This window comes from Haliotis rubra, unplaced genomic scaffold (genome assembly GCF_003918875.1).
Source record: "Haliotis rubra isolate DU_JTF1 unplaced genomic scaffold, ASM391887v1 Scf1176, whole genome shotgun sequence".
In the NCBI taxonomy this organism is placed as follows: Eukaryota; Metazoa; Mollusca; class Gastropoda; order Lepetellida; family Haliotidae; genus Haliotis; species Haliotis rubra.
In genome coordinates, this window is record NW_025765088.1 from 119,225 (window position 1) to 134,435 (window position 15,211).

The window sequence follows — 15,211 nt, forward strand, 5'->3', positions numbered from 1 at the left end:
TCATCGGTTCTCCTTCCCAAAATCGGTTCAGTTCCCAACTATTGGCTCAGTTCCCCATAATCGCTTCAGACTGCAATGATCTGTTCAGATTCCAACAATTGTAGATCTTAACAAATGGTTCACTTTCCCACAATCTGCTCAGTTTCCTATGATCGGTTCAAATTCACATCGGTTCAGATTCCAGTCATCAGGCCTCCTTCCAACAATCGATTCAGTTCCCAACAGTTGACTCCGCTCAGCGTAGATTCCAACAATCGTTATAGATCCCATCAACTGGTTCACTTCCCAACAGTCGGTTCAGATTCCTACGATCGGTTCAGATTGTCCGTGTCAGATATCGGTATTAATCAGCTCGGTTTAAGTGTTCAGATCGCATTGTTCAGTCCAATAATACACATGACAATACGAAGTATCAGCCAGTGTTGTTCCCTTGAAGACACAACAGTTAACCATGTACAACACACACTCAGCTCCCGGTGACCGACTGACCAGTCCAATCCAACATTCTGACCACGCTGTCAATACAGGGACTGCCACAAGTATCTTCACAAACAACCACGAAGTTTTCTCTTCAATTACAAATCAGCTAAATGAGTGGATTCATATCGCCCGTTTACACGTTCTTCACAACCGTTGACGTTGTTGTACACCCTCACGGACGTCGTCACACCTACACCGTTATCCCGACAACCACTGTCGACCCCCAACCCCGAACAAATAGTTTCACACGGTCCTGAAGTTCAGCATTCAATACAGCGAGGTACCGCCTCGCCGTCTCCTAATTATGACATACGCACCAGCACGTGTATATTACAAAGCCACTCCCCCTTGTATATTGCAGTGTTGACAGTAGGACTTGACATAGCTGTTATGTTAGCTGTCTATATGACACGCTGTACCAAGAGAATCGTGGAATCGCAACGATTATATATACTGAATATCTAAACCAACCCTTTATATCACTCATTTAACGCGTCTTTAAAAAGGGTCAGATAATAATTATTCATTTTACCTCGGCGTTTCGATCATGCACCTTTCAAATTGAAACTCATTTTGTATTACAAAGTCGGCAGTAAACAGTACGTTAGAATTAATCAAATATGGAGTGAACGCCTCTTGAAATGTGTTATTGAATGTAGGACTTGCTCAGGGTGCATTTCTATGTCGGGCATTACAATGCTGTATACAGAAGTATGTGGTATCAGGTTGCATTGCTCGTGTATGATGTATATAAATTATTCAACCTTTCCGACAGAGTGTATAACTCATTGTAACTATATACAGACCTGTCAGTAAGACGGCAATGGTTTCCCACAAGTATTGTTTCAACCAATCTGTTTATGTTCCTTCCTTGCAGAAGTCTCCTAATCTTACCTGTTAGAAACAAACCAACCGCCACTAATTGTGTAGGCACATTACTCACCTGTCAAGCAATCGATTAGTTTTCGAAGATAGGCCAAATTGCGGGCAGCTACTTCAACCCTGTAGAGTCCAGCATTCATTCATTCATTCATTTTTATTTAGTTTGTAAAACAGAAAATTTAGACATGGACACACACATATATACACACACACATATTTACACACATATACATACGTATATTTGTGCGTGCATGTGTTTGTCTAAATAAATATATAGACAGACAAAGTTGGTTTACCGGCGCTTCGAACATTTCGATCATTAAACAAGGTTTCAGTTTGATGTGAGACATTCCGATGCTTATGGGTCCGGTGAAAACCACGAGGACAGTGTTGAATATACCAAGGATGTGAATCAGGTTAAGTCTGGGTTTCGACCTCATGGAATCCTGGTACGTGTAAGGGATGCTACTCTGCATAGAGAAATAAGGATGTAGACCTTTGGACAACCCTTGGCCCTAGCATATGATGATGACACATATGATGACAGCTTTGTTATTTCCCAAGACTGACTGACTGAGTTTGGTTTTACGCCGCTTTTAGCAATATTCCAGCAACATGTTACCTTTCATCAGAAAGCGTGTTTCTATCTGTGCATGAAGAATTCACACGAGATGCACCAGATTGGAAAGTAAAATTTCAAACTGCTAACAGGACCACACACAACCATATAATGGATATACTGTTCAAACCTGAGCAAAATTCAACTCACTCACACACTTCTCTGAGCAAGTGTGGCCCAGACGGCTGAGTGGTAGCAATTCCTTGCAGAGTTACGCACCTTGGGCACGCTAGTAACCCATCATTTGAACTGCCTATTTGTCAGCACCATAACTGGTGGGTTTCACCAAAGTGATAAACGCTTGAGACCCGCATTGCTTCCAACTTTTTATCCAAAAATAAGTGAGTGAGTGCGGTTTTACGCCACTTTTACCAATATTCCAGGAATATCACGGCGCGAGCACGAGAAATGGACTTCACACATTGTACTGGTGGAGAATCGAACCCGGGCCTTCGGCGTGACGAACGAACGCTTTAACCACTAGGCTACCCTACCGTTCCGTCCAAGATTAAGCGGACACTGTGTGATAAAACAGTAAAACTTAAAAGCGGCGGTAAACCCAAATCACACTCATTCATTGTTATTTACTTATCACTCCGCGAAGAATAGAGCAGTCAGCCAGATTAGAGGTCTCTGTTAAGATCTGCCCTCGGTGAATCTGTCCTCACTGGTTCCATAAACACTTAGCGGCTCTCGAGAGTGTAGTGTTCTTGACAGTCTACATTGATATTGTTTTAGTGATGTTTGTGTATGAGATAGACGTGCCCTGTAAACACTTCACACAACACTCCAGGGTGTTGTTTATAAAGCGATCATAACGCTAAGGTGGTCGTAACTCCCATACTATGCACAGTCTAGCCATACCACACCTGTGCTTAAGGACTTGCACTGGCTACCTGCACGTCAGAAAATTGCTTTTAAAGTTCTCTGCATCACCTATAAGTGTGTAACTGGTGCTGCTCCTGACTATCTCTGTGACATACTGCAGCTGTACACACCAGCAAGATCTCCCAGATCCGCGTCGCACAACCTCTTATGTGTACCCAGATTCAGAACAATCAGGTTTGGCCAAAGATCCTTGGTGTTCTATGCAGCCACGGAATGGAACAGCCTTCCACACACTCTTAGAACTGCACCATCATACTCAGCATTCAGATTATACCTGAAAACTTATCTGTTCCAAAAAGCCTATCCTACACGTTGAAGTGTATCAAATGAACTTATTTTTATCCTGTGCTTTGCGACTTTGAATATTGGGCGCTTCGAGCATGCATTATGCGTGGGGAAATGCTTAGAGCTAAGTTGTACAGCTAAGGTAGACTAATGCTTAGTCTCTGAATATATATAATTTTGATAGTAACAAACAAGCCCATTTAAATTGAAAAGGAGCCCTAGGGAGACCAGAGATTCACCTGAAGAAATCTAGACTTGCTTTATTTAGGGCTTTAGCACTGCAGAGAGGGCTTGGCAGTGTGGAAAATAATGTGGTTCAGGGACTGTGACTACAGCTAAGGTTGCTTTGTGAAAGTGGGCCCTGTTGTCAGTATTGAGGCGACTTCGCTTATGACTACAGTGACAGTCTACTCGCTGCTGGGTGGACAGAAATATCACTGTTGTTTATTACCAGCTAAGTAGGTTTGTCTTAAGGTGTTCTCGATGTTACAATGGTAGTCACGTGATGGGCGTGGGCTGAAAACGCCTCTATTTGTCATTAATCATTATTCAGTTGTATTGTTTCTTTGCTTGTTGCTTAACACCGGACTCAGCAATATTCCAGCTATATAGCGGCGGTCTGTAAATGATCGAGTCTAGACCAGACAATCCAGTGATCAACATCATTCGCTATCAGGATACAATGACAGTGTCATCTAAGCAATGTGCGAAATAGTTACCAAATTTTGCTAGCCAGTCGGGCTAGCTATGCCTATGCCAGAAAGTTACTAGCCCAAAGATAAAAAATAAGATAATTTACTATCCCGACATTTGAATGAAGAAACTAAGCAACAGATCACAAAAATAGATGGGAATAAGATATTGTCGGCATGACAGTGGGATTAGGTAGATGCAAAGTGAGGCTGGATAGACATCCAGTGGGGTTGGGTAGATACCAGGTGAGTTTGGGTAGATACCAAGTGGGGTTGGGTAGATACCAAGTGAGGTTGGGTAGATACCAAGTGAGGTTGGGTAGATACCAAGTGGGATTGAGGTTGGGTAGATACCAAGTGGGATTGGGTAGATACCAAGTGGGGTTGGGTAGATACCAAGTGGGATTGGGTAGATACCAAGTGAGTTTGGGTAGACACCAAGTGAGGTTGGGTAGATACCAAGTGGGATTGGGTAGATACCAAGTGGGGTTGGGTAGATACCAAGTGGGATTGGGTAGATACCAAGTGGGGTTGGGTAGATACCAAGTGGGGTTGGGTAGATACCAAGTGAGTTTGGGTAGATACCAAGTGGGGTTGGGTAGATACCAAGTGGGGTTTGGTAGATACCAAGTGAGGTTGGGTAGATACCAAGTGGGATTGGGTAGATACCAAGTGGGGTTGGGTAGATACCAAGTGGGGTTGGGTAGATACCAAATGGGGTTTGGTAGATACCAAGTGGGATTGGGTAGATACCAAGTGAGTTTGGGTAGATACCAGGTGAGGATGGGTAGACACCAAGCAAGGTTGGGTAGATATCAAATGAGGTTGGGTAGCTACCAAGTGGGGTTAGTTAGATAGCAAGCAAGGTTGGGTAGACATCCAGTGGGGATGGGTAGACATCAAGTGGCAATGAATTGACATTGATTGAGATTGGGTAGATTCAAGTGGAGGTATGGTTAAGTTCACTTAGAGCTGTAGAGTCTTGTGGTTGATGTTGGGTAGTTTTGAATTTTGAGGATTTAAGGGCATGTTTCAGTTTACCAAACTCTGATTACTGGCAATTGTCGTACAGAACCATTGTGAGGCCAACAAGACCAGGATTACAAGAACAAGCTGATCTAAAGACCAACATTCCTGTACATGCTTTCAGTGAAGTCATGGATGGTGTTTGATGAGTTTTTACATTGTCCCATTCAATCAGAAACAACATCAGAATAAATTAATATTTAATTTCTTTTACCAAATTAGGCCACAATGTGCACAATTCAGCCATCTCTCACCATATAACCACAAGATCAAATGGAACTATGTAATCATCTTACTTAACACCCACTGTGACTTCACCAACAGGAAACTGGCAATGTCCAATGACACAAGCCTTCAATCAACAAAGATCAATGATACCTCATCCCGTCAGCATATAATAAATTGATAATACAACAGCCCCCTCCAGCTCTCATCCCTAACTGATCATGTCAGCACTGTATATATTGTACCACCTCACAAACAGTTGGCTTCCTCCAGTTGTTACTGTTTTAATAAGGGCGGTGGGGTAGCCTAGAGGTTAAAGCATTCACTCGTCATGCCAAAGACCTGGGTTCGATTCCACACATGGGTACAATGTGTGAAGCCCATTTCTGGTGTCCCCCGCCATGATATTGGTGGAATATTCTAAAATCAGCGTAGAACTAAACTCACTCACCACTGTTTTAATCACAAATATCCACTGTTGTTGTTAATCCTTTCATGAATATTACCATCCTGTATTTGGTAATCTCCATTAGATGTTTATAAGTCTGTTCTATGCTGTAATATTTCACTCTTGTTTGGCAATGGTATAGGACTCTATACCGAAATGTCCCCATCATAACATAATAAAAGTTTTCATCCATAGGTATTTTGCTTTTATTATGCCTGAGACAAGCAGACTTTTATTCATTATAAACCGTATAATATTTGGCATCATACCCTACACTGATCGGAGTTCTAGTTACCACCCTGGGCAATTACCGGTACTTCAATACTAACAGACAACCTTGATACAGCCAGAATATAGTTGATGAGATAACACTCTCTCACACTCATTTCCCCAACTATATTATGTATTTGTTTCTTGTTTTATGCCACACTCAGCAATATTTCAGTGAGTGAGTGAGTGAGTGAGTGAGTTTAGTTTTACGCCGCACTCAGCAATATCCCAGCTATATATGGTGTCGGTCTGTAAATAATCGAGTCTGGACCAGACAATCCAGTGATCAACAGCATGAGCATCGATCTGCGCAATTGGGAACCGATGACATGTGTCAACCAAGTCAGCGAAACTGACCACCCGATCCCGTTAGTCGCCACTTACGACAAGCATAGTCGCCTTTTATGGCAAGCACATGGGTTGCTGAAGACCTATTCTACCCCAAATCTTCACGGGTCAGCAATATTTCAGCATTATGGCAGATGTCTGTAACTAATAGACCAGATCAGACAATCCAGTGATTAACAGAGTGAGCGTCGGGTGACGCAGCTCAGATACGATGACATGTGACAAGCATGGATGGCTGATGACCAATTCTAACCCGAATCTTCACTGGTGTTATTATGTATGTTTTAACTACCACACAGTATCTAAATGGACAGCATCATACAGGAAGATTATGAAAACCAATTAATCTTGAAAACCCCTTTATCTGTCACATAGTTGATTGTGTAAACAGTAAAATATTCATGAATGCAATTATTACAGAATTCAGAATATTTTATAAAAGGTTTAATAGACATGACAGATCTATTATATTCAGACTGATCAGATTACAAAATATGTTATATTAATTTGTACAAATTCCACCAATCTTTAACATACATTAAGTCAATGAGTCGTGAAGGCCAACATCTTCTCCATGAATCTGTGTGTAGGTATAGGTGGTGCTAAGTACATATCCATACATAACACATAATGCGACACAGTATGTCAAGTGTGAAACTATTAACATCTAAAATGTTATAAATATTTCTATTTTGAGAAGCATTAAATCTGTCTTTTAACATAATCCTGTATAATCTTTCAATTTTTCTATACTACCATATATAGCTACCACAGAAACTATCCACATGACAACAACTTTGACATTGTAGAGATACCAGGAAAGAAGAGCCCTGAAATAGATTTGTCTTCATATTTCTTACCACTGTTATACACTCAAAAGTAATATTGACCTTCGTGTCAGAACAATATTATATCATTTGTACCATTGTTGTATAACTTATAACATTCTTATGAAAGTAACTGGCCCTAGATCATAGTAAGTTTAAATATTTCGACACAAAACACTTGCAGACATAACTGGAGGCACTTCACAAATCACTTCAGGCATTGAAAGATCATACTCCTGTAAATAAGTTTCAATGCATCACTTCTTTGTCAAGCAGTTTCTTACAAACCACACACACTGACTGAGAGAGATCACAGTACCCATCTGTACCCATCAGTTGAGAGGTCACAGTGACCAGTACCAATCTGTTGTGAGGTCGCACTGACATTCAGCCAACGACTTTGGTCTTCACCACATCCCTACAGATCTATTCAATCTTCTCCTCCGTCAAGGGCCTTCCTCTTTCCTGTTGAAGTCCGGCCTCCTGTAGATTTTCTCGGTCTTCCCCTCCTTCATGCAGGTGTACCGTGCCGCGGTAAACAGGAAGTCACTCAGCCTTGACACATACACAAAGGTCAATGTCAAACATCAGTGTGTCTGCATCATTTTTTCCGTATCCATGTATAAAGTACTTGATGAAAATATATTTAGCATTAAAACATGAAATATAGTCATTCAGGTCTCTCTTACCATTGTCTATTAACAGTTATGTTTCACATGTATTTTCAAAAAACATCATTTGTCAGATCTGACTTAATATTGTACAAACCTGTTAAGGAACTTCAGTGCTTCTTCGTCAATTTCCCCGTCTCTCGCCATAGGGGTCACACTGAAATACAGACTCACACTGTGTAGCAGGAATCTCATGTTAAAGTTGGAAATGCAGATTTGTACTGTTCACAAAAAGACCACCTGCCACAACAGATCAACTGATTAATACAAAAGAATCAGGTTGCCTTAACCTTTTGTGTGTAGGATATATATATACAGTACATGAGGAGTGAGTGAGTTTAGTTTTACACCGCACTCAGCAATATTCCAGCTATATGGCGGCAGTCTGTAAATAATCGAGTCTGGACCAGACAATCCAGTGATCAACAGCATGAGCATCGATCTACGCAATTGGGATACAATGTGTCAACCAAGTCAGTGAGCCTGACCACCAGATCCCCGTTAGTCGCCTCTTACGACAAGCATGGGTTACTGAAGATCAATACTAACCCGGATCTTCACGGGTCAAAACATGAGGAAGTCAGTCAGACCTTTCAATAGCAATGTCACAGACATGTCATCAAGGCCCTCAAGTAATCTAGAGCTGGCCCATCAAACTAGTGGTCGATGATGTGAACTTCAGTTGATAACTTCAGTATATGATGGTACTTATGGAAACAAGTGTTTTAATGTACTATTACATCAGCACAGAAGTCATAATTGTGTCTACTCTGTCATCCCTAAACTGACACAGATATGGTGAGATTACAAATTAGTCAGTCAAGGCTCGCGCTCGTAATAAGAGTTTAGTAAATATTTACCTTCGTTCAGCTCTCCGGCAGATTGAACGTGCAACATGCAGTGAGGCAGATGTCTTCCCACCAGACTAAAATTATACATAACAGTAACAATATCTCTACATGGAATAACAGTAACTCTACATAGAATAACAGTATCTCCATATGGAATAACAGCATCTCTAATTAGAACTTAGAACACCTAATACCCAATCTTCCTCATTTACTTTTTACATTTGGTGCCGAGAAATACTCTCTATCAATAGTTTTAAATTTGACAGTTCATAAGGTTGTTTCAAGCAAACGCTTGGTGATACGGTTGCTATAAATGTCATGACCAAATCTGCATACTCAACAAGCTACAACAACACAGATTTACATACAGGCAAGATGAAGTTCTGAAGGGGAGGTAACTCTGCTGACAGGGCATCAATCCAGGCCTCCAGCTGCTGCACGTACTCCTTGCTGAACTCTGTCCTCTCTGTGAAGATAAATTACACATATGATAGAAGACTAGGTGCATGCTAAAAATTACATGGGAAAGGCTAGTAAGAAGAAATAAAAAGAATATCTGCAAACAATCTACATTCATTATAAGTGGTAATCAGTGTTTTCACCTGGCTGGCTGTAAATGATATTCTTTCATTTCCATGATGTCTATAAACTTGTGTTGTATATATTTATATTGGTTAGAAAACAGATGCATATAGCCCAATATTCTCTTCTAGAAAGTGAGTATGTGTTTCTGTGTGTCTATATACAGATTTGTACCCTAAACAAAGTCAAAAAGGAGGGTGTGATCGAGTCCATATTCCATAATCCCAAAAAGCTAAACTGTATGTAGGTGTTCCCGTTTCAAATGATTGCGAATGGTATTCATGTGCATCGCGAAATATCCGCTACTGTGTATTCTCATTACTTACATACGCAATCAAATGTATCTAAGGGTATGACAGTTCCGTCAAGAATAATGACACAATGGGAATGGAATCGTACACGTCTTGTATTCCTCATTATGGCTAAGGTACATTTCTGTTGGTATATATCTGTAGTACCCGCCTAATGCACCCCTCCTGTGTGTCTGTGTCTATGTCTCTGTGTGCCTTTGTGTGTGTGAATGTGTGTATGTCTGTAAAGGAGGGTGTAGGCATGGCTGAGTCTAGATCCATGTCAGTGTCTTTGTGTGTGCATCTGTCTGTGTGACTGTGCATGCGAGTGAGGGTGTGTGTGTGAGGGTGTAGGTATAGGCATGTGTCCTAAGAATCTCTGAGTGTCTCTATGCCAGTGTGTGTTTGTTCACTTATCTCTATGTGTACAGGCTGTTTCACCTACTTCTGTGAGCTTCCCTGGCGGAACCAGTCGGCGTAGCGATGCAGGATCCCACATCTTGCAGCATACACTGGATCTAACAGGATGAACAAAGAACAGTGTTTAATGTCGTTAGCAGAAACGGGACAACATTCACTGGATCTAACAGGATGAACAAAGAACAGTGTTTAATGTCGATAGCTGCACAGGACAACATACACTGGATCTAACCATGCTAACAGGATGAACAAAGAACGGTGTTTAATGCTGTTAGGCCAAACGGGACAACATGTACTGGATCTAACAGGATGAACAAAGAACAGTGTTTAATGTCGATAGCCGAAACGGACAACAAACACTGGAGATAACAGGATGAACAAAGAACAGTGTTTAATGCTGTTAGCCGAAACGGGACAACATACACTGAATCTAACAGGATGAACAAAGAACGGTGTTTAAAGCCATTAGCCACACAGGACAACATACACTGGATCTAACAGGATGAACAAAGAACAGTGTTTAATGCTGTTAGGCGAAACGGGACAACATTCACTTGATCTAACAGGATGAACAAAGAGCAGTGTTTAATGTCGTAAGCCGAAACGGGACAACATTCACTGAATCTAACAGGATGAACAAAGAACAGTGTTTAATGCTGTTAGCCACACAGGACAACATACACTGGAGATAACAGGATGAACAAAGAACAGTGTTTAATGTCGATAGCTGCACAGGACAACATACACTGAATCTAACAGGATGAACAAAGAACAGTGTTTAATGCTGTTAGCCGAAACGGGACAACATACACTGAATCTAACAGGATGAACAAAGAACAGTGTTTAATGCTGTTAGCCGAAACGGGACAACATACACTGAATCTAACAGGATGAACAAAGAACAGTGTTTAAAGCCATTAGCCACACAGGACAACATACACTGGCTCTAACAGGATGAACAAAGAACAGTGTTTAATTCTGTTTTAGCCACACAGGACAACATTTGTTGGAGATAACAGGATGAACAAAGAACAAAAGTGTTTAATTCAGAATTGCACAAAACAACATACACCTGAATCTAACAGGATGAACAAAGAACAGTGTTTAATGCTGTTAGCCACAAACGTGACAAAATACACCACTGAATCTAACAGGATGAACGGTTTTAGAGTTTAATGCTGTCGAAACGGGACAACATACACTGAATCTAACAGGCTGAATGTCAAAGAACAGTGTTTAATGCTGTTAGCCAAAAAGGACAACATACACAGAATCTAACAGGACTAACAAAGAACACCAGCTGTTACCACACAGGACCAACATACACTGAATTTGGTGAAGGATGAACAAAGAACAGAGTTCAGCTCCAGAAAAACGTGACAACATACACTGAATTCAAATAGGGATGAACAAAGAACAGTTTAATGCTGTTAGTCAAACGGGACAACATACACTGAATCTAACAGGATGAACAAAGAACAGTTTAATTTAATGCTGCACATGGACAAACATACACTGAAAAGATGAACAAAGAACAGTTTTATTCATGCTGTTAGCCATTCAGGACAACTACCTGGAGATAACAGGATGAACAAAGAACAGTGTTTAATGCTGTTAGCCCACAGGACAACATACACTGGAGATAACAGGATGAACAAAGAACAGTGTTTAATGCTCCATATTGAACAGGACAACATACACTTCTGAATCTAACAGAGATGAACAAAGAACAGTGTTTAATCTGAATAAACGGACAACATACACTGAATCTAACAGGATGAACAAAGAACAGTGTTTAATGCCGTTAGCCATTACAGGACAACATACACTGAATCTAACAGGATGAACAAAGAACAGTGTTTAATGCTGTCAGGACAACATACACTGGAGATAACAGGATGAACAAAGAACAGTGTTTAATGTCTGTTAGCCAAACAGGACAACATACACTGGATCTAACAGGATGAACAAAGAACAGTGTTTAATGTCGTTAGCCAAACAGGACAACATACACTGAATCTAACAGGATGAACAAAGAACAGTGTTTAATGTCGTAGCCTGAAACGGGACAACATACACTGAATCTAACAGGATGAACAAAGAACAGTGTTTAATGCTGTTAGCCACACAGGACAACATACACTGGATCTAACAGGATGAACAAAGAACAGTGTTTAATGCTGTTAGCCACACAGGACAACATACACTGGATCTAACAGGATGAACAAAGAACAGTGTTTAATGTTGTTAGCTGAAACAGGACAACATACACTGAATCTAACAGGATTAATGCTGTTAGCCGAAACGGGACAATTTCAACTTATTTTTTGTGGAAAAAAGCTGGGAAATGATAACACTATTTTCTCCTTATTGTTTGAAATTTTACAGGTATTTCGTTTAAGTAAAAGTGTACCAGGCATTTGGCAGAGCACTTTAACCACCATGTTACATCACAGCCCTTCTCATGAGTGACATACACATCACCTTTGCAAAACTAAAACATACGTTATTATCACAATAACATTAAAAGTGTTCATTTGAAACTTGAATCTTTCTACTCAGAATTCCTACTGTCATTTGCCGTTGACCTAGGCACAATAACTGTCCTCTGTGAACTTGGTTATCTACACCATATCTGAATTATCTTAACAAAAACTCACCTCTTGAAGCTTATCAATGACACTGTGACCAGCCTCTTCACAGTATTCACTTGCTAATCTGCAACAAATTTACACTATAGCAATTAAAACACCTTTGAACCAATTCAAACATTTCAGCAATTGTTGCAATCTGATGACAAGGCAAGTCGCTAGTTGAGCTTTGTTCAAAACAAGGTCAACAACTTCAAAGTATGAGCTTATCTCTAACATGATTCACAAAGAAGGTCATTACGGAGACTGTGTTAATATCAAAGATTGTACTTTGACCTTAGATGCTGTACTTTGTCATTTGTCCGGCTTAAAAGAGAAAAGCATAATGATATATTGTTTACCTGCTGTATGGTTTTAACTGTGGAACATCACTTACCCAACTCCATAACTTACACAAGATTGAACTTCACTTGCCATGTGGTTGAACATATCTTCCTCCATGACTGAACATGTAGTACTAACAAATTCTAACATGCCTTACAAAATGGTAGGGGTGGGTATTGCAAAGAATTTTCATATTGCGATATATTGCGATGCAAAGCATGTATTGCGATATGTATTGCAATATATTGCATGAAGTATTTTTAAACAAAAAAATACTTATAATCGAGGTAATGCTTGATTTATAGAGCAAATACACATCAAAATCACTATGCTTCATTAAGCTTTAATAACAACTTTTATTTATGATTACAAATAAAAATGGGAACAGCCCTACAAAATGGCTAAACATGAAGTAGCAATGGCTGAAGATGTCTTCACAATGGCCGAACATAACTTACCCTATGGATGAAGACAGTTCATCTGTCGTTCCCAGAGCAATGAATATGTCACTATCCTTTGCCCGTCGTTCACCAGTAAATGTGGCAGAGGTTCCTGTATGACGAAACAACATTAAGTAATAACAAAATACACTGCCTTAACTTTTTCTTTAGTTAGTTCTAACATGCCATCTGAGTTGAAAACATGGAATTCTTTAAGCTTTTCACAAATCAGGCACATATACATATTCAACATAATGAATAATTTCTTTAAGTGGCATCTAGAAGCTGGTATGATGAATAGGAACAAATTTTATGGATTGACAACTTCTTTATTGCCACAGAGGCAGAGTGTAGATGCTAATCAACTCTTCATGAATAATGTGTTACCTTTATCCCCAGTTCTGGTGTAGATCTTTGTATAGCTTCTATGTGGTTTGATACATCTGAAGCAAAATTACCTAAGTATAAAATATACACAGAACTCATACTAAATTCTTTATTTCACAAGTATTCATAACATTTATCATTTGTAATAATAATCTAATTAATACTAGGATTGTTTTTTAATCATATGACCAGACTCTGCTATCTGTAAATATTGAATAAAATCAATCACAATAATAAAATATACTGAGTGACAGCTGGCATGCTGTGCATACAATTAACTCACTGATCATGTCTGTTGAATATTACCTTGATGACATCCCAAGAAACATATATTGATTATGTCATTGTCATGAGTAAATAATAAATTGTGTTGACATTTTCACAATTAGTTTTTAACTTTAGAATAACTTACTTATTGAACAGAAACCTGACCACGAAACACAATGAACTTAGGATAGTAAATGCATGTGAAAATAGAAGATCAGTGAACATTAGTCAGTTGGTGTGAAAGCGACTACAGCCAGTCGCTGTAACACCAATTGACATGTTGTCAGCACGGGTACAACAGATATGCACACCAAGTACGTTCTGTATACAGTAATGCACCCGACCCAAAGTCAAAATACATTCATAAACGTACCCGGTACCAAGAACGACAGATGAATCCATATTGCTCAAACCCAAACCGAAACCGGTTCATCTGAGAGATCCCGTTTGCCTGATTACGAGCGATATCGTGCATACTGTAGAGAAATATTTGTCACTCGTTTCTTATATAACGCAGTCGTGTGCATCTCATACAGTGGCAGTTCCGATCAAAACAGCGCAGAAAGAACTCGTCGAGTCGTCGACGGGTACGTTCTGTATTCTGAGGCAAGGTTGCCTTTCTTGGGTACATAGCTGAAGTACCCGTGCCGACACCGACCCCTTCAGCACCCCAAATAAACTGCGCTCTTGCCTAACACTGGAGGGATGCAATGGCCCTAATCATAGGCTATGAAGCACAGGAGTAGGCTATATTATCAAATGATGACAGATGTCTGAGATGATCATCGCTAATTGATAAGTGAGGCTTACACAGTAGTTTGACATGGTGCTTTTCTTGCCGCAGAAAGGAGAAGTGATGAATATCTCAGCAGAAGTCTCATTGTCCGAGTTGTATGATCAGGTATGAGAAAAGCAGACGAATTTACGAACTTCACAAGGGCGCTGCCATGTTGTTTGTTATTCAACTACTTTCCATACAACTAACTACAATGAAATGTGCAGGGCAAATTTTAATGTGTGTATATTCGTTTCATTTTTCGAGAAGATGTAAATCATGATCGTGTAATCATTGTAAAATGTTCGATATAGTTATGTTTCAAGTCAGACACGCACAGTTAACAATCAGACATCACAACGAACCAAGATAGCCAAGATAATTTACCAGAGACTATATAATATAGTCTCTGAGTTTGCTAATCATTCGGTCTCTATAGTTTCGCGCATTATTCTTGTATGTTTGCTTAGGATTAAGTACAAGATAATGCTTTGTTCAACTATTGAATGTGCCCCCATATTTCAGACTAAATATGCAAATGTTGGGCTTTCGATGGGCAGTAT

The 15,211-nt window shown here is 39.9% G+C and overlaps 1 protein-coding gene across 3 annotated transcripts; it reads right to left on the bottom strand.

Annotated features, from left to right (window-relative positions):
• Positions 1-6,490: 6,490 nt before the first annotated feature.
• On the bottom strand, positions 6,491-14,833 carry LOC124258682 (corrinoid adenosyltransferase-like). 3 transcript variants are annotated; one of them, XM_046692765.1, is made up of 9 exons: positions 14,684-14,833; positions 13,607-13,662; positions 13,238-13,331; positions 12,465-12,522; positions 9,830-9,902; positions 8,881-8,978; positions 8,522-8,586; positions 7,759-7,818; positions 6,491-7,545 (listed from the first exon to the last, which is right to left on the bottom strand). In XM_046692765.1, the coding sequence occupies exons 1-9, from the start codon at positions 14,752-14,754 to the stop codon at positions 7,437-7,439; spliced, it is 684 nt and encodes a 227-aa protein (XP_046548721.1). In that variant the 5' UTR covers positions 14,755-14,833; the 3' UTR covers positions 6,491-7,436. The 3 variants fall into 3 exon arrangements, with proteins under 3 accessions (XP_046548721.1, XP_046548725.1, XP_046548713.1); XM_046692769.1 differs by lacking the exon at positions 14,684-14,833 and adding an exon at positions 14,247-14,579; XM_046692757.1 differs by lacking the exon at positions 14,684-14,833 and adding an exon at positions 14,019-14,204.
• Positions 14,834-15,211: the final 378 nt, after the last annotated feature.